This window comes from Nicotiana tomentosiformis, chromosome 10 (genome assembly GCF_000390325.3).
Source record: "Nicotiana tomentosiformis chromosome 10, ASM39032v3, whole genome shotgun sequence".
NCBI classification, from domain to species: Eukaryota; Viridiplantae; Streptophyta; class Magnoliopsida; order Solanales; family Solanaceae; genus Nicotiana; species Nicotiana tomentosiformis.
Window position 1 is genome coordinate 33010215 of NC_090821.1, and position 24992 is coordinate 33035206.

The 24992-nt window shown below is 39.9% G+C and overlaps 1 protein-coding gene across 1 annotated transcript; it reads right to left on the reverse strand.

Moving 5' to 3' along the window:
• Positions 1–810: 810 nt before the first annotated feature.
• On the reverse strand, positions 811–1428 carry LOC138899972 (uncharacterized). The gene has a single exon (XM_070186674.1). The coding sequence runs from the start codon at positions 1426–1428 to the stop codon at positions 811–813; it is 618 nt and encodes a 205-aa protein (XP_070042775.1).
• Between the last annotated feature and the right edge of the window lie 23564 nt (positions 1429–24992).

The following is a 24992-nucleotide window of genomic DNA, read 5'->3' on the forward strand; positions in this document are numbered from 1 at the left end:
TATTGGTGGCTTCCACAGCTTCATTCATTTGTGGCCTGTATGCTGAGGAATTTTTATGCTTGATCCTGAAGGTTTCACACATGGATTTCATCAAATCACTGTTAAGGTTGGCGGCGTTGTCGGTAATGATTGATTCGGGTGCCCCGAATCGACAGACAATACGATCCCTAACGAAATCTGCGACGACCTTTTTAGTTACAGCCTTGTAAGATGTGGATTCAACCCATTTTGTGAAATAATCTATGGCCACTAGAATGAACCTGTGCCCATTTGAAGCGGCGGGTTCAATTAGACCGATGACATCCATCCCCCAAGCAGAGAAAGGACAAGGTGCACTTGTTGCATTGAGTTCATTGGGTTGCACTCGTATCATATCCGCATGTACTTGGCATTGATGACACTTTTGGACATACCTGGTGCAGTCAGTTTCCATAGTCATCCAGAAATATCCTGCTCATAATATCTTCTTAGCTAGAACAAAGCCATTCATGTGTGATCCGCAAGTTCCGGCATGTATCTCTTCAAGCAATTTGGATACTTCCAAGGTGTCGACACACCGCAATAATCCCAGATCTAGAGTCCTTCTATACAGAATTCCTCCGCTTTGGAAAAATTGGTTGGATAATCTTCGGAGTGTGCGTTTCTGAGTATGATTTGCGTGCTCCGGGTACTCTCCTTTTGCCAAACATTCTTTGATGTAGTGGAACCAAGGATTTCCATCCATTTCCTTTTCAACATGAGCACAATACGCTGGCTTATTATGAATCACTACTAGGATAGGATCGATGAAATTCTTGTCTGGGTGTTGTATCATGGAAGATAAGTGGCCAATGCATCTGCGAACTCATTCTGGATTCTCGGAACATGTTTAAACTCTATTTTTGTGAATCTCCTCATCAACTTTTGTACATAGTACAAATATGGTAATATCTTGGTATTCTTTGTAGCCCATTCTCCTAGAACCTGATGTACCAAAAGGTTTGAATCTCCAATTACCAGAACTTCCTGAACGTTCATGTCGATGGCTAACCTGAGTCCTAAGATGCAGGCCTTGTATTTTTCCATGTTGATAGTACATGGAAACCTGAGTTTTGCGGATACTGGATAGTGTTGACCCGTTTCTGACACTAAAACTGCTCCAATACCCACTCCTTTTAAATTCGCAGCCCCATCAAAGAATATTCTCCAACCATCATAGGCTTCGGTGATATCTTCTCCGACGAATGATACCTCTTCATCGGGAAAATACGTTTTCAGTGGTTTGTATTCTCCATCTGCAGGATTGTTTGCCAGATGATCCGCCAATGCTTGCCCTTTGACCGCCTTCTGAGTTACATAGATAATGTCAAACTCACTCAATAGTATCTGCCATTTTGCTAACTTCCCCATAGGCATGGGTTTCTGGAAGATGTATTTTAGCGGATCCATCCTTGATATGAGATATGTGGTGTAGGCACAAAAGTAGTGCCTCAACTTTTGAGCTATCCATGTCAAAGCGTAGCAGGTGCATTCCAGCAAAGAATACCGTGCTTCGTAGGGTGTGAACTTCTTACTCAGATAGTATATGGCCTGCTCTTTTCTTCCCGTCTCATCGTGTTGTCCCAAGACACAGCCGAAATTCCCATCTAGTACAGATAAATAGAGTAGCAGAGGTCTCCCAGGTTCCGGTGGGACCAGAACAGGTGGTTTGGATAAATATTCCTTGATCTTGTCAAAGGCTTTCTGGCACTCTTCAGTCCAACTTGTTGCAGCATCTTTCTTCAATATTTTGAAAATCGTTTCACAGATCACAGTTGATTGTGCTATGAAACGGCTGATGTAATTGAGATGCCCTAAGAAACTTATCACATCTTTCTTGTTCTTCGGATGTGTCAAATCTTGGATAGCCTTGACCTTTGATGGGTCTAGCTCAATTCCTCGGTGGCTGACAATGAACCGTAGTAGTTTTCCAGCAAGGACTCCAATAGCACACTTTGCGGGGTTCAGTTTCAAGTTGTACCTTTGAAGTCGATCAAAAAATTTCCTCAAATCTGCTATGTGATCTGTACCCTTTTTAGATTTGATGATGACGTCGTCCACGTACACCTCTATCTCCTTGTGTATCATGTCATGGAAAGTGGTTGTCATGGCCCTCATATAAGTGGCTCCAGCATTCTTTAGGCCAAACGGCATCATTTTGTAACAATATACTCCCCATGGTGTAATAAAGGCTGTCTTTTCGGCATCCTCTTCATCCATCCAGATCTGATGATATCCCGCAAAGCAATCCACAAAGGATTGAAGTTCATGCTTGGCACCGTTGTCAATCAGTATGTGTATATTGGGCAAAGGGAAATCATCTTTGGGACTTGCTCTGTTTAAATCCTGATAGTCGACACACACTCTGACCTTCCCATAATTCTTTGGAACCGGCACAATGTTAGCCAACCAGGTCGGATATTCAACTACTCTGAGAACCTTGGCTTTGATTTGCTTGGTGACTTCCTCTATTATTTTCAAACTCATATCTGGCTTGAACTTTCTGAGTTTCTGCTTTACCGGTGGACACATAGGGTCGGTAGGTAGTTTATGAGCCACTATGGACGTGCTCAAACCTGTCATATCATCGTAGGACCATGCAAAAATATCCCTATACTCTTTTAGAAACTGGATGTATTCTTCCTTTCTCTGATGGTGATAGATGAATGCTTACATGCATTTCCTTGATTGTTTTGGAGTCTCCCAAAAATACTGTTTCAGTCTCATCCAAATTGGACTTAGGCTTGTTTTCAAAATTTTCCAATTTTCTGACAACTCCCTCGGGTATTATATCCTCTTCCAGATCCTCTGAATCACTATCATTATGTTGTGTTATCTCATTACATGTCATAGTCGTAGGTTCATCGAGATAAGTAATAATAACGTTGTAGAGAGAGAAAATGTAAAGGATAATAATAAATACTAAAAACAACAATACATTGATAAAGATTTAAAATGTCAAATAAGTGCAGTTCGATGATTCGAGCAATTATTTCAAAACAGAATACTAAAAAATGTCTCAAACGCTCAAAACTATTTTTTAATGTAATTCATGCTAATTTTCCAGGCTACCCAGGAACTCAACAGGCCAGGGATGGTGTACCAGTCCAGTTCTTGAGAAGATGCCAGTATGCACGAACCAACCTTTGGGAATGGGAATAATCAAAGAAAGAAAAAGAAAAAGGTAACCAAGTTAGTAAGGAATATTAAAAGAGTGTTTGCGATATTAAAACATATTTCACAAAGTCATGCAATAATTCGCGTCCTAATTTGGGGACCTCATTGTGCCCGAGGTAGGCCTAAGCGACACGTAGACTTGGAAAAAATTGATGCCAACATTTGCGTCATTTCATTAAAGCCAAAAATTTTTACGCAATAATGATCAACACGTTGGCATATTTTTCTCCAAGTAATGCACATAGTATGATAGCGTCCATTGGGATTGTTGAAATCCCATCGGACTTTGGACGAGGTTCATCTTAGCGGGTTGTTACGTTAATAACGCTTCAACCCATACTAGGTTTAGCATGATGCATGTACGGTTCAAGTTGGAGTAGGGCTTCTAGAATGGTCTAGACTGGTACTCCCAAGTGGACAACTTGAGAGGAAAAGGCACAGGACCATCGATGGCACCGCTGATCGACTAGTCTACCGCAAATAAACCTTTCCAATTTAAAAGGGTAATTTTTGGAAGAGCGTGGACACTCATCAAGTGACACTATGATGATAGTTGTCACGAGTGGAGTATGATGTGGAGCATGCTTTATGCAGCAATAATAACGCGTTGTCAAGTATTTGCATGATATGTAAAAGCAGTAAATAATATAGCAAAGGTAAACATGGAAAGAATATAGAAGAAAGACAAAAGGAAGGAGTTAGTTTAGTTCATAAAAATATATGCGGGAATGTAATAAAGCAGTTAAGGAAGTAGGCATGATATAGCAATTTTTACAAGATAAAAGAGTGGTCATAGCAAGTAAAGGTGAATAGGGGAAAGGGATGTGACTGTCATAGAAGATTTAAACAAATAAAGGTGAGTAGGGGAAGGGATGTGCATGTCGTAGCAGATTAAAACAAAAAAAGGTGAGTAGGGGAAAGGATGTGCATGTAACAAAGAATGTAATCCACATAAGCCAAGTTCATTATGGTAAGAGCCTAAGTGTAAATCCCCAGCAGAATTGCCATGCTGTCGCGCCCCCTTTTCTCCTAGCGAAATCGGGTTTCGACATATGATAACTCTTTTAAGGAGGTATTAAAAGAGGAGAGTCGCCACCTAACGGTTTAAGGTCTGTTAGGGCACCTATTATGCAAGTGACTCTATTTGACTAGTCAACGTCACCAAAGATCGGGTAAGGGCTCAAATTACCTCAAAGAGAAGGTGTTAGGCACTCTTCGAGGTCTACAACTGTGGGTCCCGACTGAATTTAAGATTATGTGGATTATGATTAAGCTAGGTGATCAAATAAACAAAGGAGTTCAGAAGTCACAGAACTTTATTTCAATATGATTGACATAGATCTTAGTGTGAATATAAGGATACAACTATTTAGATCTAATAACAACGTACAAAGAGGAGGGGGGGTCCTATGTTTTTTAGCCTAAAGGATTACCCCGTGCAACATAAATAATACTTCGTAACTCCCTCAAGATGGGGTGTTACTCATATTATTCAGCAGGCACAGACTATCATCTCCTGCTACCTGATTACTATGTTAAAGTTGTTACCTAAAAGCATTCTAATTCAATTATAGGTCGTACCCTATGCGTACACTACCCGTCCGATACCTATGGTCCAGGAGGTATTGGACCTTTACTTTGGATGGTTCTATACTTAAACTTAGGCTGCTCAAAATGATAAAACTAGGCGACATACAAAACACATTGGACTTCAAATATGGCAATAAAGGGGGGTCAATTTTGCCTCCGCACTTAAGCAATAAATGCACGCAAACACATATGTCGATCAAGAATCTGCAGAATCCTATAGACATGCTTTCTAAGCGATCAAAGTATGCAAGTGATTTTAGATGCAGGATATAGCTTATAGAGAGAATCATGCGGGTATCATAAGCTAATTGTTGAGAGTTTTAAGTTACCAATCCTATATATGCAATGCCTATGTGATCTACGCGGTTGGGTACATCAGAATCTGCTAGGGAAAGGGTCCCAGAATTATTCATACGACATGCATGAAGCAGTGTTTGAATGTTCTAGCATTAACCAATTATAGCGAGCAATTATTTCCTATAGGCAGGATCTCTAACGCATAGTAATTTAGAGCTTGTTTTATTTATACTTAGTCCTATGAACAAGATTTCTAGTGAACAATGTGATACAATAGCAAATGAAATGATCAAAATCCTATAGGAATGATTCGTAGTGAATAACTGAAGTGAATTGAAGGAAAATTCATTTTGTTTCTATAGGCAGGTTTCTAATGCGGTTGAAAGCAGACATGCAAATTGAAAGAGTGCTCACTTCCTATAGGCATGTTGTGTATAAACACGTAGTAGTAGACATAGCATTTGGACTCATGTTTAATTGTAAACAAGCAGTGCGTGTGTGCTTCTCCTAATGTCATGATCTCTACAGTGCTCATGTAATTGAACAACACATATAGCGAACACATTATCAAGTCCTATAGGCATGTCATCTACCCATCGCATGTAAATATTAAAATCTACCCCCATTCCCTTTTACTAACAACCCCAATTGTTTATACAAAGATTATTACAGGCCTAACAATGAGTAAAAATATTACATAATAGTGAACAGGCCCACAGTAGGCCCAAATAAAATGAATAAATACCCAGCCTTACTGGGCCTTCAACAAAGAGCCACGTTCAATACACGATCATGGGTCCATAGAAGAGCCCATACCCATTCAAATGAGCCACAGCACCAACTGTTGCACCACATGGAACAACCAATATAGATATGCAGTACATGACATGGAAATAGGTTAATAGGGACAGTTTTGGAGGTTGAGAGAATGACTAGGACCAAACCCTAGTGTGTCAGAGTTCACAAGGGCCTCAATTGGACCCCGAGCAGTGCTCACACTAGGGAGGCCAATAATAGAACCTAGGTAGCCTTGGCTTTTAGCCGGCTAAGAATGAAGAATTCAGGACAGCATAAGTTGCTAGTGAGGAATATGGACAGAAGTTAGGAGATACATTCATATCCTAAAGTAGACATAACTCAATTGAGCATATAAAGTAATTAATCAAATAGGCCAGTAGGTTCAGCAGGATAGCAAAGCACCATATAGATAGCCTCATATTGAAAGAAATTGGGGAAGAAACAGGTTTGCAAGATATGCATAGATTATCATTCATGACATTAACCCAATTGGGACATAAGAAGTTCGAATTAAGCTAAGAATGAATCTTAGTATCATAAGACAAACATGTTAATTCTCATCAGGAGTCAAGATTGCATTCAAACATGATAGGGACCACACATTATGACAGTCCAAGCAATCACTGAAGGAACAGGGGATTAAGACATACTGGGGGCATATTATCAGGGAAGCAAGATCACAGCTGAGGGAAAAGGTCTTATGACATTAAAACACATTATGTAGGCAAGACAAGCATCAAAGAGATTCAGTACAGAGTGAAGAGTAAGCTCATGTTAAATAGCACATGTAGGTATTCTAGCATCGACCCAGTAGACTGTTTACCTAAAGAAGGTCCAGATTGTGCTAAGTATAAATCTTGATGTTATGAAATAGACATGTTAACTCTCATCAGGAAACAAGACAACATTTAGACATGATAGGGGAACGCACATTGTGACAAGTTAAGTAATCACTGAAGGAACAAGGAATTAAGTGAGCCAAAGAAATGCTGGGGACATATTGGCAGGGAAGCAAGGTCATAGTTGATAGAAAAATCTTAACACAGATTAGAACACATTACATATGCAAGACAATCATTGTAGAGATTTAGAATAGAGTGAAAATAAACTCATGTCAAATGGAAAACGTAGGCATTCAAGTATTGACCGGTAGACTAATTAACTATTAAAGGTCTAAGTTATGCCAGAGATTCATCTTAATATCGAAAAAGTTCAAACATGGTAGGGAAAATAAGTTGAGATAACTGTTCTATAATTTAAAGCCATCATTAAAGGGGTATGAGATCAAGTGAGCATGCTGAGTGACACAATAGCAAAGAAACAAATCATAGTTAATAGTGAAGGTCTTAACACAGGTTATTACAGATGTGAGGCATTCATTACAAAGATTCAAGACAAAGTAGGTAAGCATATTCATGAACATTCAAACACCAATACAGTAGCTAAACGAGCTTAGGAGGGTTCAGATTATCCAAGTTAGACATAGACAATCTCAAAACTAGCAGCATTAGGAGGAGTTAAATGCTAGAGAGATTTAAAACGAGTGTAGGGCTAACAGAGTTGTGCATAAAAGTAGCCCAGAAAACACATTAAGCCATAGATTTCAGAAGCGAGAGCATACGCAAATTAGAGACACATAAAAAATGAAATTGCAAAAGATCAAGCGACTTACCAGTTAAACGCACAACAATAAAGAACAAAAATTCCACAAGAACCTAAAATCTCAATGCGTCAAAGTTCCCAAGAGCTTCAGAAGAACTCCGGGAAATGCTCACACTAAGAGAAAGTTCGAATAATAGAATCTCAGTGGCCTTGGCTTTCAGCTGGCCAAAATGAAGTACAGAACAAGAGAATGAGGGAATCATAGAACAAAGCTCCAATTGTTTTAGTGAAAGTATATCGATTCCAATCCGCTTCAAAGGGGGATGGGGAGGGGTTTATATAGTGACAGAAACTGAACCAGTAAACAAGCAAAACTGTAAAATAGAACATAAATAAGGAAGTATTAACATGAAGAATCAATAAAAATTGGATTAGGGAAAAAATAGGTAAACCCTAATTGAAAAAAATCAAAGATTGGCCGAAGATCTTGGCTAATCGAACCCATATAGCTATGGTCGTGATGTATATGGGCTAAATACTGTCCAGATTCAAGCGATTGAAGTCGAATGGCCGGATTCTGAGAGATAGTACTTGCCATATTTAGGCAAGTACTAGGTGATACCATAGTTTTGTAGAAAATAATGAGATAACACACAGAAGGTAAGGAAATCATGGATAGAATCCATGGTTGAGACGGATTTGAAGAGGTTTGGGGGCGGCTAGGGTTTCTGTGGAGAGAGGAGAAGGTTCAAGAGGATTTGGGGGCGGCGGGCGGGCGAAAATGGATCTTTAGGGTGAGGGGTAATATAAAACGGGTAGGTTAATTATGGGTCATTAATCATTTGAGATCAACGGCCAGGATCACAAGGAAAATGGGACGGTTTATTTGAGATGGGTACCGACCGAGTTTGAGACTAAGGGTCGTTTGGCTTTGGGCTGGGAGGGACTGGGATAAGGTTTGGATAGTTTTGGGCCACTAATGTGGTCCAAAATTGGTTAGAATGGGCTATTATTTAAATGCCCAAAATGTTAACAATATGATTTATAAACAATACTTAATAAATAAATAAAAATATTATTTATACTCTGAAATGCTTAAAATAATAACTTAATATTATAAAAAAATATAAGTATGCTATTTTGACACAACTAATATAAAATAAAGAGCAATTGTGTATGAATATAGGTCATTATTGCAAAATTAGATAAATAGCTTTAAATGCTAATATAATTATATGGAATGAAATAAAATATTTGAAACATATATTATAGGTGCAAAATAATAATTTTAGATAACTAAGACATCACAAAATAATTTAAAGGGATAATTACTAGATATTTATATAATTTAAATGCAAGAAAATTAATTTAAGAGCTCTAAAAATATGGAAAATTATAGGAAATGCTTGTATAGATTTGTAAACTAAATAATGATCCATAAAATGCTATTTTTGATGGCATGTATATATTTTGAAAAAAACTATGAGGGCAAAATTGGATATCAATAGGGATTCACTATGTTTATCTTGCACGATCTGTTAATTTGTCTGTATCCTCTTGTCTAGCCATAACTAGGCTCTTCCTGAATCAATTACTAACTACTCGTTGGCCCATTCTCATATAAATATTCCGCGTAATCTTTCTTGGGTTATTTCCTTTGTCTTAACTTATGTCTCGCACTGGCTCCTTATTTATCAATAACATCTCAGGCAGGTACCCTTACTTCCTTTCCTTGACGTCGTGCTTGCATAATGTTCTGGAATCGTAGCATATCTGTAGGATTTGGATAAATGTAATCTCATTCCTTTCTCATGTTTATCGCATTCTTCCTTTACCATTCCATAGTTACTAAAATCACTTAATTTTGACTTAATTCCACATCACTCCATATTCCCCCCTTTAGGGGAGTACTTAAGATTTAGTGCTACGATGATCTACATATAGATGTTTTACCTCTTCATCTTTGGCATCTTTTCACATCATCGATGACCCTTACTCGCCTCGCGGTAATCCTTTTGTACCAAGGATAACCAAATTCCTTATTCACGAGTGAGACACCTAGTGTAACTGGCACATACAGTCCCTTAAGCTTAACTTTGCTCACATGGCTTGCTTTAGGGAAGCGTCTTTCTGAATGGCCTTTAAAGGTTATTCTTCTATCGTCCATTCTATTATCGCCGGAACGCAATCTAAAATTCACATGATACCTTATACATGTTTAGTGTACCTAGTTCACCAGCCCATACTTGATTTGTATTACTCTAGGGTCTAACTTTTCCTTCTGGTAGTCGCGTTGGAGTCACGAACTTATTTCTCGAAATGAGGATATAACTTTATGGCCTATACTCTTTTGTTGTCTCAAGGCCTGTCACCTCTCGTCCTTTCCTACACTTGACTATAGACTATGATACTGTCTTCTTTTTGATCTACCGTTGTCATCTATGTATCACATCTTACTCATAATACTTCATTAACTCTCTTCCTATTTCCCACTAACATTTATGTCTATCACTTTATCCTGAAAACGCGAACAAGAGATTCCTTTTCCTTTAGCTCCCTTGCTCCATCTACTGGCTCTTCGGGTTGCCTAACATTCTTTCTCTATTGGGACGGGAGCCATACTAAGGTAATATTTATCCCTTCAAGGTTTCTAGTGCCTATCTTTATAGTACTCATATATAGCTGTACTATTTTAGAGTGCACCCTCTAGGTGTCTCACAAGGAGAGCTATTAGCACATTTGCAATATCCTTTGGAAATGTCAGCTAACGCTAACAATGCATCCACCATTTTGGGTTACCCTAACCCTAGCTAGATTCTGATATCCTGCCTTCTCTTATACTACTTCTATTAGCGCCCATAGGGCATAAATGAGGTGGGTGTGGCCAATTGTACATACCTCTGTTATTGTTGAAGGTAACTCAAAAGGCTTATATTCTTCTACGATAATATTCATTAGCTAGGTACCTCGTACCCTTTTTCATCTTGCTTCTTTTGCTTGTTGAAATTTGTATCTATCTTCTGAATCTGTCATTTCCTTTCACCATAGGGGTGGATAGATATTCTTGCCTTAAGGCTCCTTATCAAGAGGCTTACATATCTTAGTACCCACATGATCTACTAAAGACCTTACATTTATTCATCATAAGTATCATGAAAAATCGAGTTCCTCTTACTCAACTCTTCCATAGCCACATTCAATCTCTTACCAACCATCTTTCTAGATGTAGGCATCGTCGTATTCTGAATAAGATAGAGTTTAGGAAATTGAGTTCTTACAACTGAGCTCTATCTCACGATCTAGAGTAAGAAGAAAGAGTGACAGTCCTAAATGCCCTGTAGCCTCCTTCTTATAAGTGTGGTGCACAACACACCCATAAACAAGACTCTACTAGACACGGCTTGTAGGCTCCCTAGGATAGAACTACTCTGATACCACTTTTGTCATGCCCAAACCGATGGGCCGCGACGGGTACCCGGTACCTTACTCAACTGAGTACCAACATAACGCATCTTTTCTTATTACATCATCATAGGTAAGTGGGCCAGAAGGGGCGTCATGAGATAACCAGAGTAAACATAAGGGAATACCCGACATAGAATGACGCATCTTGATATAGAAACTCATACCTGTGACATACGGGCCTATAAGGCCAATGTGATCCTTTATATACTTGAAATATAGGCCTACAAGGCCATACAATCTTTCACATATACGACATATGTCTACAAGCCTCTAAGGATACATAAATGTCATAAAGGTCAGGACAGGGCCCCGCCATACTAATCAATACATGTCCTAATCATACTGACCACACAAGCAACTCCGGAGCAAATGGAGCGCACCAACATCTTCCGCTGAGCTGATAGCCTACTTGAAGGACTCTCAACCTGTCTATCGGGACCTGCGGGCATGAAACGCAGTGTCCCCCGGCAAAGGGACGTCAATGCAAATAATGTATCGAGTATGTAAGGAATAAAAATCAGTAAATAAAAGACATAGAGAAACATGGAGTAAAAGACTCAACATGTAAGTCTGAATAGCTCTGTAAATCATTTCATATTTATAAAGTCATGCATGTGCGTATAAATGCCATACCATGCATAGGTTTATGCGTTCATAACATCATCAAGCCTCCGAGGGCATCCCATTATATCATCTCAGCCACTGTGGGCAAATCATCAATGTATACCAGTTGATCAGGTGGTGGTGCGTATATGTAAGGCCCCGTAAAATTTTGCAAAAGAAAAAAATAATGTTTCGCGGTGCCGAATTGGGTTGAACAATGTACCAGAAAGTAAAAAATATTTTTGGCAGAAAAATGCATTTCTACAGTCCATTATGCGACCGCGAAATCACTCTGCGGGCCGCATAATGGCCGCAGAAGTGAGGCAGGAGAGGGCCAGTTTGGATGAAATTTTGCGGTCGACTATGCGACGGCATAACTGTTCTGCAGTTCATTATGCGACTGCAGAACAGGTCTGCGGGCTGCATAGTGACCGCGGACACGGACATGTTTTTGGCTGTTTTGGTCAACGATTATGCAACCGATATGCGGTCCGCATATCGATTATGCGATCGCAAACCTTGTTCCGGAGCTCCATTTTTAGGTTTTTAAAACCCGACCCTACATCGTTAAATACACTCTTTGGACCATTTTTGAGCTATAATCTAACATTTTAGAGTGAGAGAGAGTGCCCTAGAGTGAGAAGGTCTTCTTCAATAATTGTTCTTCAATTCTTGCTCAAATTTTGGAAGATTAAGAAGGGAAACTCACTAGGTCTTCATCCTAGAGGTAAGATTCTACACCCTAACCCTCAATTTTGAATTTTTTCTAGAAATGGGTAATTAGCAAGATAAGTTTTGGGCATGAGAGTTGTTTATTTTACATACATGTGTTATCAAAAGGTTGTAGGAAGATTGTTGAGCTAAAAATGATAAAGATTGGGTTGTGGGATGATGGAATCCTCCATAAAAGGACCTTGAAACCTTAATGCACACCTAATGTTTGAGAAAATGCTCAAATGAGCTAGAACCATTATCATCGTCCTAATTTTGGTTCAACTTGTTATATTTCTAAAATAGATTGAAGTTGCTAAGAATTCCGGAACATTTAGAGTGTAAGGAAGCTCAAGTGGTATGTTGGCTAAACTCTTCTTAAGAATTGGAATTCCCATTATCCTTGTAAGTTCCAAGATATTGATTACAAATCGAGTATTCCGATAAGTTTTGTGATAAAGATATATGTTCAATTCGTGTTTCAAATGCTCTTATCATATTGCATTATAAATTGAGGATGTGTTTCAAACTATGGATTATGTATCCACATGTTATAAATTCAAGTCGTGATTTATGTGAACGTTATTATGCCAAGTTGTGTAGAGATTGGGATTGTGATACACCTCCACCCGCATATATTGGGGTGAGGTGGCATAACCGCTTTTGTGTAGGAATTATGGTATTGTGGGACTGCACCTCCGCCCGCATGTATTGGGGTGAGGCGGCATAGCCGCTTTATGTTGGTATTGGTATTGTTGATGCATTTCCACCCGCCTACATTGGGGTGAGGCGGCATAGCCACTTTGTGTTGGTATTGGTATCGTTGATGCATTTCCACCCGCATACATTGGGGTGAGGCGGCATATCCGCTTTGTATTGGTATTGGTATCGTTGATGCATTTCCACCCTCGTACATTGGGGTGAGGCGGCATAGCTGCTTTGTGTAGGTTCTTGGTACTGTGGTTATACATCCACCCGCATACATCGGGGTGAGGCGGCAGGTCCGCTTAAGTAGAGTTGTGGTATTGTACTTACACCTCTCCCGCATACATCGGGTAAGGCGGCGGGGCCGCTTTGTGTGAAGATGGTTACAGAGGATCTCATCTTAAATCCTATAAATGTTATTAATAGCTCTTAATAGGCTGGATCTGGTTTAAACGGTTAGCTATATCATTCTATTGTCTCCTTGATTCATCATATTCATATTGTATTTCTAAATTCTTAAATTGGTGTTTGGTTTTCATACTAGTACTATTCAACGGTACTAACATCCCTTTTGCCGGGGGCGTTGCATCTTTAAATGGATGCAGGTGGTTCCACAGCAGGAGGTATTGATCAGTGATAACAGTACACCTTCTTCCCAGCTGACTTGGTGAGCCCCACTTCATCCCGGGGTCATGTATCTTTTGTTCTTTGTGTATTTTGTTTGAGGTATAGACGGGGCCTTATTGCCGGCATTATCATTGTACTCTTCTTTATCTATAGAGGCTCCGTATACATAGTGTGGGTTGAGTATTGGTGCTAGGAAAGACAAACTATGTTATGTTGTGGTTGTATTACTTGTCCCATTTGCAACTTTAAAAATGATGCAAACTATTGGTAATGAGTTGGTATTGTAGACCATGATCACGTTTTTGTCTAATTAATGAAAATATGTATTATCTTCATTCATGGATAAGTTTGGGTAAAAGAAAATTTAACAGGCTTGCTCGGTCGAGTTCACTCGGTTGAGCGCCGATCGCGCTCCTCGGTTTTGGGGTGTGACAGTATATAATGCTGTAACCTTTTCCCATATCCCATATGCATATAATATAAGCGTATATAACGCCATCTGGTCATGGGTCAATGTACATGTATAAATGAATGCAATGCATGAGAAGTACATCAATAAAATCTTTCGGAATGTCATAAGACCATTATGCCTTTGATTAATATTATGAAGTAAACTTTATCAACTTGCATATTTTTTGAGACCCATGAACAGATGATAGAATAATAGGACACATGGAAAATCAAGAACATAAGCATCTCTAGCATTTCTATGAATAGAGTCATTTATGAAAGTTATGCATTTGCTCATTTCGTTTGTATCGTATGGATCATGCCAAAAGGAAAAAAGGGATAGCCTTAACATACCTGAGCCAATTCTCTTGACAATCCTTCCAACACCTGACAATCGCGACAAAACACGTGACGGCGGATCGAAGTAGGGGAAAATCCGTATGATATTATTGAGAAAGATTGCATCGTAATCCCTTAGAATCATAAAATCCCGTTGCTATTATTCTAAGAAGTCTCGTAGTATAACTTCGGATGACTTTTGCTGAAGCCTTCTTTGATATTGTAGAGATTCAAAATGAATAAGAGATATCTCTTTAATCTTTGGGTGTGGGCCCCACTTGATAAGGCTTACTTAGCCACCAAAATTCCTTCAATTTTGCCACCTTGCAATGGATTTAAGAGTCACTTAATTGATCATATGTTGATGCCACGTTGGACCTTTATCAAGCCTATCCAATAATTCACCCTTTTCCTTAATCAACTTACTAATCCCCCACTAATTCAATAATTAACCAATCACCCACATAATTAAGAATTATCTCAAATTACTTAAAATACCACTCACTTTTAACACACTTTATACATCTTACTATCATGGTCATGTGGTACCTTGTCTGGCACTAGTCCATAAATACGGGGTATTATAGCTTGGACCGTATTTTATCTCAAAATGTCAAACTTTGACGAAACTCATCTTCTTCAATTTGCTTACCCTCTCACCTTCACGAATTCACTTATCACTTGTTTGAAATAGAGTAATACTTATAATCTCAAAAATAATCTCATTCCCGAGTCTACGTCGATTAACTTACGAGGAAACTTAAACGTACGAAAACGCAAAATGTAACATCGCATTTCCGAGCTTTCATCAATTTACTTATGGCGTACTTTCATGTACGAAAACATGGGGTGTAACACCCACGTCACCCTATTCCATATAGGCCCGACAACACAACATAACTGAAGATCATTACTCCAACCTTAGCCCATAAGCCTTAGAATCCAATTTCCAACATCCGGAATTTCTATAAGGTCAGAATCTCACATCTACACACTGTATAAGTCAGAACAAGCTGTAACCATAATCCAAGATGTAATCACATGATATACCGCATAACTCAAATACTCATAGCAATAATTTCTAATCATAGTAGCTGCTCAAAACCACCCAATATCATTAATAAACCTCATGTCAAACAAAACCTCATTCTAAAACCTTCGTACACTGCCGATGATGAAAGAAACACGCAGAACTCATAACCATTCATCAGATCAACCAATCAAGGAATTCCCTCTCATTCGACAAGAACTATAGCCAATTCTAAGCTGACTTTCGATATTATCCTTCCAAACATGATGTAATCAATTTCGATAGTATCCATTCTAGGTCCATTGATCTCATCTTATCCAACACGACCATTCTATTGACATGCCATATCAATACAATCTAAATCCATAACCCGTGCAATCCGTGCACCAATAAGCAACATTTCAAATATACTCAAATCATGGAAAGAAACAAAAATGGCTCAAACGAGAGAACCATCCCGCAAGTTCAACAAGTACCACCACAACGCAATGCTAAGAACCTATCACACACTGTAGAACCAAACTCACGAATCTAACACAAGGGATCATATCTCAACATAACTCCACTGCAATGCGTGACCCCATCCAAACATTGATCCATATGAAATATCTTAGCCACCATGCTCAAATCAATAACGACACACAATCCGACATCAAGTACTCAAAGTGCATTACCATAATCATCGAAAAGCTAATGACACAATGCCACATAAAACCCAAAAGAACATAACCCATACGCCATCAACCATGCAATACCCAATTACTCATCTCGCTCAAAATCTGCTATAAAGCCCAAATAGAACCGCACCAGGTGTGCTTATAACCAACGGATCACAACTCCTCGTATCATAGAAGAGTAGCTCACAGATCATTTCAAGACACGAATAAGCTCAACAACAACTGAATGGCACATCCCTCAACAATAGCAGTATGGAGCCAACCAATCCGGCTCGGTGTAGAATACACATCCTAATTGGGCCTACCAATGGACCCCCAAATAGACTTCGGGCACCCACAAATAGATAAATAACCCTCCAAAAGCCCACAATGACTGAATCATAACACATACTATCATCTGGCTAGCTTCAGCCATGACTTCACACTCCATACCCATGAAACAATCTGCTCTTGAGAACAACCAGTCTCCAAATCCATAGAACACATGAATCACCACATCTTATCCCAACTCCACCGCCATAATGTCTAACACATCTCTCATACACGATCATCCCACGAGAAATACTTCTAAAATTCTTCTATGCCACATAGCAAATTTGAATATCAGCAGTGGATCAACCAGGAGAGTGTCGCAGTATCAATGAAGTATCCATAAATCAAAACACATTGCCCCTTCTGAAATGTATACTCTCATCAAGCCATACCAAGTAGTAATATCATTCACCTAGTCCTTTGAAACTGTCCAAGCTGCCGAAGAATTTTTATGACCTTCCCTTCAAAACTGAATTGTGATCTCGCTCATGTAAATCACAATCCCACACAACGCACCGCATATACCATGCCATCATATGAAAAATAAGAGAACTTCGTAGTCCACTCCGAGTCACAAGCAACTACATGCTCAATTAGCCAAGGACCTTCCATTTGATTTCAACCAGGAGAAAATCACTATACCCACATGCTCCTCACGCCAGTAGAAAATATACTCCTCGAACCGTGGTAGAAACCATTGAGAACTCTTCAAAGCCCATTTGCACATAACCAAACTATCATAACTGAATCTCTCTAACTCAACCCAGCCACGCAGGTCGCCAAAACCCAAGAGCATTGCCACGAAACACCTGTAGAGACTAGCCACGTCATAAGTCCAAAGAACCGATTATATCTATTATCGTGCTGATCTAACCTACTACCAAGCTGTCCTATTTCTCCAAGTCCTTTCCAAGTTGCCTTCAAATTGATACTTCTCCTTGCTAGAACACCACGATCCTTAACCAAAATTCTCCACACAAGAGACCCTAGTATAAAACCATAACGCCCTAAGGCCCATAAGCCGCTGACTTCCCTCTTAAGCACCTCAAAGCACCACAACCGCGACACCCATTCTAAAGAGACCTTATGTGAACCTAAAACTGTTTCCTTCACCTTCTTGATGCTGAGATGCATAACTCACAATGGTATAAAATGCCACAAGTCTCGACACCATCCAATGTAACTCTCGGTTTCTAGTCATATACAAATTTTGAAAATTCTAAATCGCTACATATAAGTCTTGAATCCATTAGAACCATTATCGAGAGTCATCTACTCTACTCAAATCTCAATTAAACCGACCAAACGGACCGAACGACCTATGCTCCATTAGCACACCAACACCCAAGGGAGTAACCCACACTCCTAAGCAACCGAGCAAATTCCTACTCAATGTACACTACATCCTTCGCGAATAAGCCCTCAATTATTTTATGATTCCCATATACCCATAGAGTGTGATACAACCTGTATCCAGAAATTCCTTTACCCAAGTCATCCTCGATCTCGACCTCTGTAAGTCATAACTGATTCACCAGTATACCCCGAAACGAAACCAATACAACACATAACTATGCAATCAGCTCGTCAATAGTAGACTCCCCCACTTGGCTCAAAGCCATGGAATAAAACATCTGATTACCTACAATAACCATACCCCATTACTACCATAATACCATAGTGAGATTCTACTAAATCCTTCATATGCTCATGCAACACAAACCATCTAGTACCTCAAATCATCTGCAAATCTCGCGTTCATTCTCGTGATGGTTAAGCCAACTTCCACAAGCGATCCAAACTCAAATTGCAACATATATCATTTATTGGTAAAAGAGAACTCTCTACAAAATATCATAGAGATCACACAGCCTCAGGACACCTCACAGGAGATAACCTATCTGCTTTGCCTCAAACTGACATCTCTCTATACCCTTCCACAGTCACGTCTACTACGCAATCACTTAATCTTCTTGATTCCGAATTCATTAACAAGACATGAGAATCTACTTCACCCCACAACTAAACAACATGAGAGATCCTGAGAGATCCCACAACACGCCCATAACTTGAGACCATATGCCAAATCAAGACAAAAATCAAACACCCCATAGTCCTTGCTATATCTCAAGTAAACTCTTCTCGTCACATCCGAACAATCTGAACACATCTCGCAGTCTCATCATACTCACCACATAGTCATCCAATCACAAATTCCACTAATAGGGACACCAATAGGCCTATAAATCCCAAAAGCACGTGCTCACACAATCGAAATCTCCCTGCTCAAGCTACAGTCAAAACCCAGCCTCAAGTCCTCCAGACTGGCCCATCATCAGCACGCCAAAATCACATCTCTCTCCTTAACCATGGAATCATAAGCTATCGATGCACAGCTGATACCGAGCGCTCACATGCGCATACGAATGTGTGGAAGGAATTCAAAGAGTTATGCTTCAAGCTGAATCAATGTCGCACGATAAGGAATGAAAGATGGGAAGTATATCCTAAATGTCCTGTAGCCTCTCGAAGATAGGTATGGACGTCATCATACCGATCCGCAAGACTCTACTAGACAATTGCTCATGACTTGTAGACCCTATGAACCTAGAGTTGTGATACCACCTTGTCATGACCCAAAATCCAACTAGTTGTGATGGCACCTAACCCAACCTGCTAGGTAATCTAGTAAACCACTAACCAATTCCAATAACAATAAATAAAGCAATTAAGTAAAGACATTATCTGAATCTTATACGTTCCACAAGAACTAGTAGTACAAATCATGAGCTTCTAAGAATAGAGTTTGCAAAGCTGAAATGAAATAAATACATCGTCTGTTTGAAAAAGTACATAAACAGAATTTTTATAGATCTAAAGCTACCACGAACAAGAGGCAGCTACAACCGGGACACAGGTACATCTTCAAATCCAGCTCCCATCGAACACAGCAACATCAGCAGCCAATATCTGCACGCACGGTGCAGAAGTGTAGTATGAGTACAACCGATCCAATATACTCACTAAGTAACAAACCTAACCTTAGGGTGAAAGTAGTGACGAGCTAACAAAAAGGGGTCGGATCCAACACCAATATTCCACAATAGTTCATAACAGCATAGCACAAGTAACAAATGAGTATCTCAGAAATAAAAGGCTCAGTTTGTTCACAGTTCCAGAAAAATAGGCATTTCTTTTCAAGTATCTTAGTGAAAACCCAAATCTTTTACCGAAAAATCCAAAATACGAGTAAGTTTGAAAACTGTGATTTTTCCCTAAAAAGCATTTCAACAATAAATAAGATGTTTCATTTTCCTTTCAGATAGCAAGTGTAAGATGCCTCTCTATGCCCATATGTAAAAATGTATGAGAAGTCATAAATGACGTGATACTATATAGCATGAGGAAAAATGCATCTCTATGCCTGTATGTCAAGTGTGCATGCCAAATGCGATGCAAATCAGTAATAAAGATCATATGCATACTCACAGAGTATCAATTCACTCTTTCCTCCCAGTCACTTAGCACTCGGCACTCGTCACTCGTCACTCAGCACTTGTACTCAGTAGGTACCTGCGCTCACTGGGGGTGTGCAGACTCCGGAGGGGCTCCTACAGCCCAAGTGCTATAATCCGCACGGATAACTCATGTGTTGCACGGACAACTCACGTGTCATAATATCAATATCGGGAATCGCACAGACAACTCACATGTTGCACGAACAACTCACGTGCTATAGTAAGCTAATCTGACCCGCTGCGGCGTGCAACCCGATCCCATAATCATCCTCATAACCAGGCCCTCGGCCTCACTCAGTCATCAATCTCTCCAGTCTCTCGGGCTCACAATGTCATGATACCAGCCCGCAAACAATGATATGATGCATCAATAAATAACAACAGAGACTGAGATATGATATCCATGTGAATGCGTATGACTGAGTATGTAATGTAATGAAAGTAGATTACTCAACAACAGAATTAACCTCAGTGGGTTCCAACAGGATAAGCATGTAGCCTAGACATGGTTTCTAACATAATCACAGCTCGATACTCTAATACGTAGAGATTTCATAATTTTAGACAAGTTCAGGTAACTACACAGTACCACAAAATAATGGAAATCACAGTTCACACGGTGCACGCCCACACGCCCGTCACCTAGCATGTGCGTCACCTCAAAATCAAACACATAACACATATATTCAGGGTTCATACCCTCAGCTCCAAGATTAAAACAGTTACTTACCTCGAACAAGCCAATTCCAACACTGAGCAAGCCAAGCGATGCTCCAAAATGCCATCTCGTGTGTTTCGACCTCTGAACGGCTCGAAACTAACCAAAAACAACTCAAGTTCACCAAACAATGCTAAAGGAACCAATCCCGATCGAAAAAGATCAAATCTTGAATAAAAAGCCCAAACCCGGCCAAAAGCCCAACTCGGGCCCGCACCTCGGAACCCAACAAAATTTACAAAATCCAACAACTCATTCAATTAAGAGTCCAACCATACTAGTTTCACTCAAATCTGACTCCAATTCGATGTTCAAAACTCAAACATTCATATTATGAAACTTTAGGCCAAAACCCCCCAATTTCCTCTTTAAAATTCACAATCCAATTACCAAAAACGAAGGTAGATTCATGAAATATAGCCAGAACGAGTAGAGAACACTTATCCCAATCCTTGTGATGAAAATTGCTCCAAGAATCGCCTCAATCCGAGCTCCATATCTCCCAAAATGTAAAAATGGTCGAAACCCTCAAAATAGAGTACTTTATACTTCTGCCCAGGCATCCTCTTACACGAACGCGGGAAGTCCATCGCGTTCGCAATGAACAAAAAAAACACCGCCACCAAAAGCATTATGCGTTCACGATACACCCCATGTGAACGCGATGACCACTGATGCAAAGCTTCGCGAACGCGACTCACCTTTCACGATCGCTTTGAAGAATTCTCCAACTCCCAGCTGCCAAACCTCAAGACCACGCGAATGCGATCCCCCACATGCGAACATGAAGAAGACTTGCCCCAACTCTACGTGAACGCGGACCAATATTCATGAACGCAATGAAGAAATGCCACTTCCATCAAAATACACTACGCGAACGCGATGAAGGACTGAGACACCAAAAACCAGCAGAACATAGCAGTGAAAACATGAAGGAAAATGATCTGAAATCAATCTAAAACACGCCTGAGCCCCTCGGGACCCCATCCTAACATACCAACAAATTCCATAGCATACCACAGACCTACTCGAGGCCTCAAAACACACGTAACAACATCGAAACTATGAATCACACCTCAATAGAAATCAATAAACTTTGAAACTTCAAACTTCCAACACCGATGCCAAAACCTATCAAATCACGTCCGATTGACCTCACATTTTGCACACAGGTCACATTCGACATTATAGACCTGCTCCAACTTCCGGAATCGGAATCCGACCCCGATACCAAAAGTCCACTCCCGGTCAAACTTTTCAAAATTTCAATTTTCACCATTTCGAGCCAAATTCAACCACGGACCTCAAAATCACAATCCGGACGTGCTCCTAAGTACAAAATCGCCCAACAGAGCTAACGGAACCATCAAAATTCCAATCTGAGGTCGAATGCTAAAAAGACAAACTTGGTCAACTCTTTCGAATTTAAAGCTCCCTAGTTGAGAATCATTCTTCCAAATCAGTCCCAAATAACTTGAAAACCAAAACCGACGATTCACACAAGTCAAAATACCTCATACGGAGCTACTCACGCCCGTAAACTACCGAGCGAAGTGCAAATGCTCAAAATGACCGATCGGGTCGTTACATCCTCCCCCACTTAAATATACGTTCGTCCTCAAACATGCCCAGAGTTGTTCTCAAAGCCATCAACTGCCGTGTAACCTTACTATGCACACACTCGGGGGTGATCCCACGTCACCCTATTCCATATAGGCCCGACAACATAACATAACTGAAGATCATTACTCCAACCTTAGCCCATAAGCCTTAGAATCCAATTTCCAACATCCGAAATTTCTATAAGGTCAGAATCTCGCATCTACACACTGTATAAGTCAGAACAAGCTGTAACCATAATCCAAGATGTAATCACATGATATATCGCATAACTCAAATACTCATAGCAATAATTTCTAATCACAGTAGCTGCTCAAAACCACCCAATATCGGTAATAAACCTCATGTCAAACAAAACCTCATTCTAAAACCTTCGTACACTGCCGATGATGAAAGAAACATGCAGAACTCATAACCATTTATCAGATCAACCAGTCATGAAATTCCCTCTCATTCGACAAGAACTATAGCCAATTCTAAGCTGACTTTCGATACTATCCTTCCAAACATGCTGTAATCAATTTCGATAGTATCCATTCTAGGTCCAATGATCTCATCTCATCCAACACGACCACTCTAGTGACATGCCACATCAATACAATCTAACGTCATAACCCGTGCAATCCGTGCACCAATAAGCAACATTCCAAATATACTCAAATCATGGAAAGAAAAAAAATGACTTAAACGAGAGAACCATCTCGCAAGTTCAACAAGTACCACCACAACGCAATGCTAAGAACCTATCACACACCGTAGAACCAAAACTCATGAATCTAACACAAGGGATTATATCTTAACATAACTCTGTTGCAATGTGTGACCCCATCCAAACACTGATCCATATGAAATACCTCAGCCACCATGCTCAAATAAATAACCATGCGCAATCCGACATCAAGTACTCAAAGTACATTACCATAACCATGAAGAAACAGATGACACAATGCCACATAAAACCCGAAAGAACATAACCCATACGCCCTCAACCATGCAATACCCAATTTCTCATCTCGCTAAAATTCTATTATAAAGCCCAAATAGAACCGCACCAGGTGTACTTATAACCAACGGATCACAACTCCTCGTAGCATAGTAGAGTAGCTCACAGATCATTTCAGGACACGAATAAGTTCAGCAACAACTGAATGGCACATCCCTCAACAATTACAGTATGGAGCCAACAAATCCGGCTCGGTGTAGAATACACATCCTAATTGATCCTACCAATTGACCCCCAAATAGACTCCGGGCACCCACAAATAGATAAATAACCCTCCGAAAGCCCACAATGACTGAATCATAACACATACTATTATTTGGCTAGATTTGGCCATGACTTCACAGTCCATACCCATGAAACAATCTGCTCTTGAGAACAACCAGTCTCCAAATCCAAAGAACACATGAATCACCACATCTGATCCCAACTCCACCAGAATGTCTAACACATCTCTCATACACGATCATCCCACGAGAAATACTTCTAAAATTCTCCCGTGCCATATAGCAAAATTTGAATATCAGCAGTGGATCAACCAGGAGAGTGCCGCAGTACCAGTGAAGTATCCATAAATCAAAACACATTGCCCCTTCTGAAATGTATACTCTCATCAAGCCATACCAAATAGTAATATCATTCACCTAGTCCTCTAAAACTGTACATGCTGGCGAAGAATATTTATGACCTTCCCTTCAAAACTAAATTGTGATCTCGCTCATGTAAATCTCAATCCCACACAATGCATCGCATATACCATGCCATCATATAAAAAATACGAGAACTTCGTAGTCCACTTCGAGTCACAAGCAACTACATGCTCAATTAGCCAAGGACCTTCTATTTGATTTCATCCAGGAGAAAATCACTATACCCACATGCTCCTCACGCCAGTAGGAAATATACTACTCTAACCGTGGTAGAAACCATTGAGAACTCTTCGAAGCCTCTTTGCACATATCCAAACTATCAGAGCCAAATCTCTCTAACTCAACCCAGCCACGCAGGTCGCCAAAACCCAAGAGCATTGCCATGAAACACCTATAGAGACTAGCCATGTCATAAGTACCCAAAGAACCGATTATATCCATTATTGTGCTGATCCAACCTACTACCAAGTTATCCTATTTCTCCAAGTCCTTTCCAAATTACCTTCAAATTGATACTTCTCCTTGGTAGAACACCATGATCCTTAGCCAAAATTCACCACACAAGAGACCCTAGTATAAAACCACAAAACATCTGATTACCTATAATAACCATACCCCATTACTACCATAATACCACAGTGAGATTCCACTAAATCCTTCATCCGCTCATGCAACATAAACCATCTAGTACCTCAAATCATCTGCAAATCTCGCGTTCATCCTCGTGATGGTTAAGCCAACTTCCATAAGCGATCCAAACTCAAATTGCAACATATATCATTCACTGGTAAAAGAGAACTCTCTAAAAAATATCATAGGGATCACACAACCTCAGGACACCTCACAGGAGATAACCCACCTACTTTGCCTCAAACTGACATCTCTTTATACCCTTCCACAGTCACGTCTACTACACAATCACTTAATTTTCTCGATTCTGAATTCACCAACAAGACATGAGAATCTACTTCACCACACAACTAAAAAACATGAGAGATCCCTCAACACGCCCATAACTCGAGACCATACGCCAAATCAAGACAGAAATCAGGCACCCCATAGTCCTTGCTACATCTCAAGTAAAC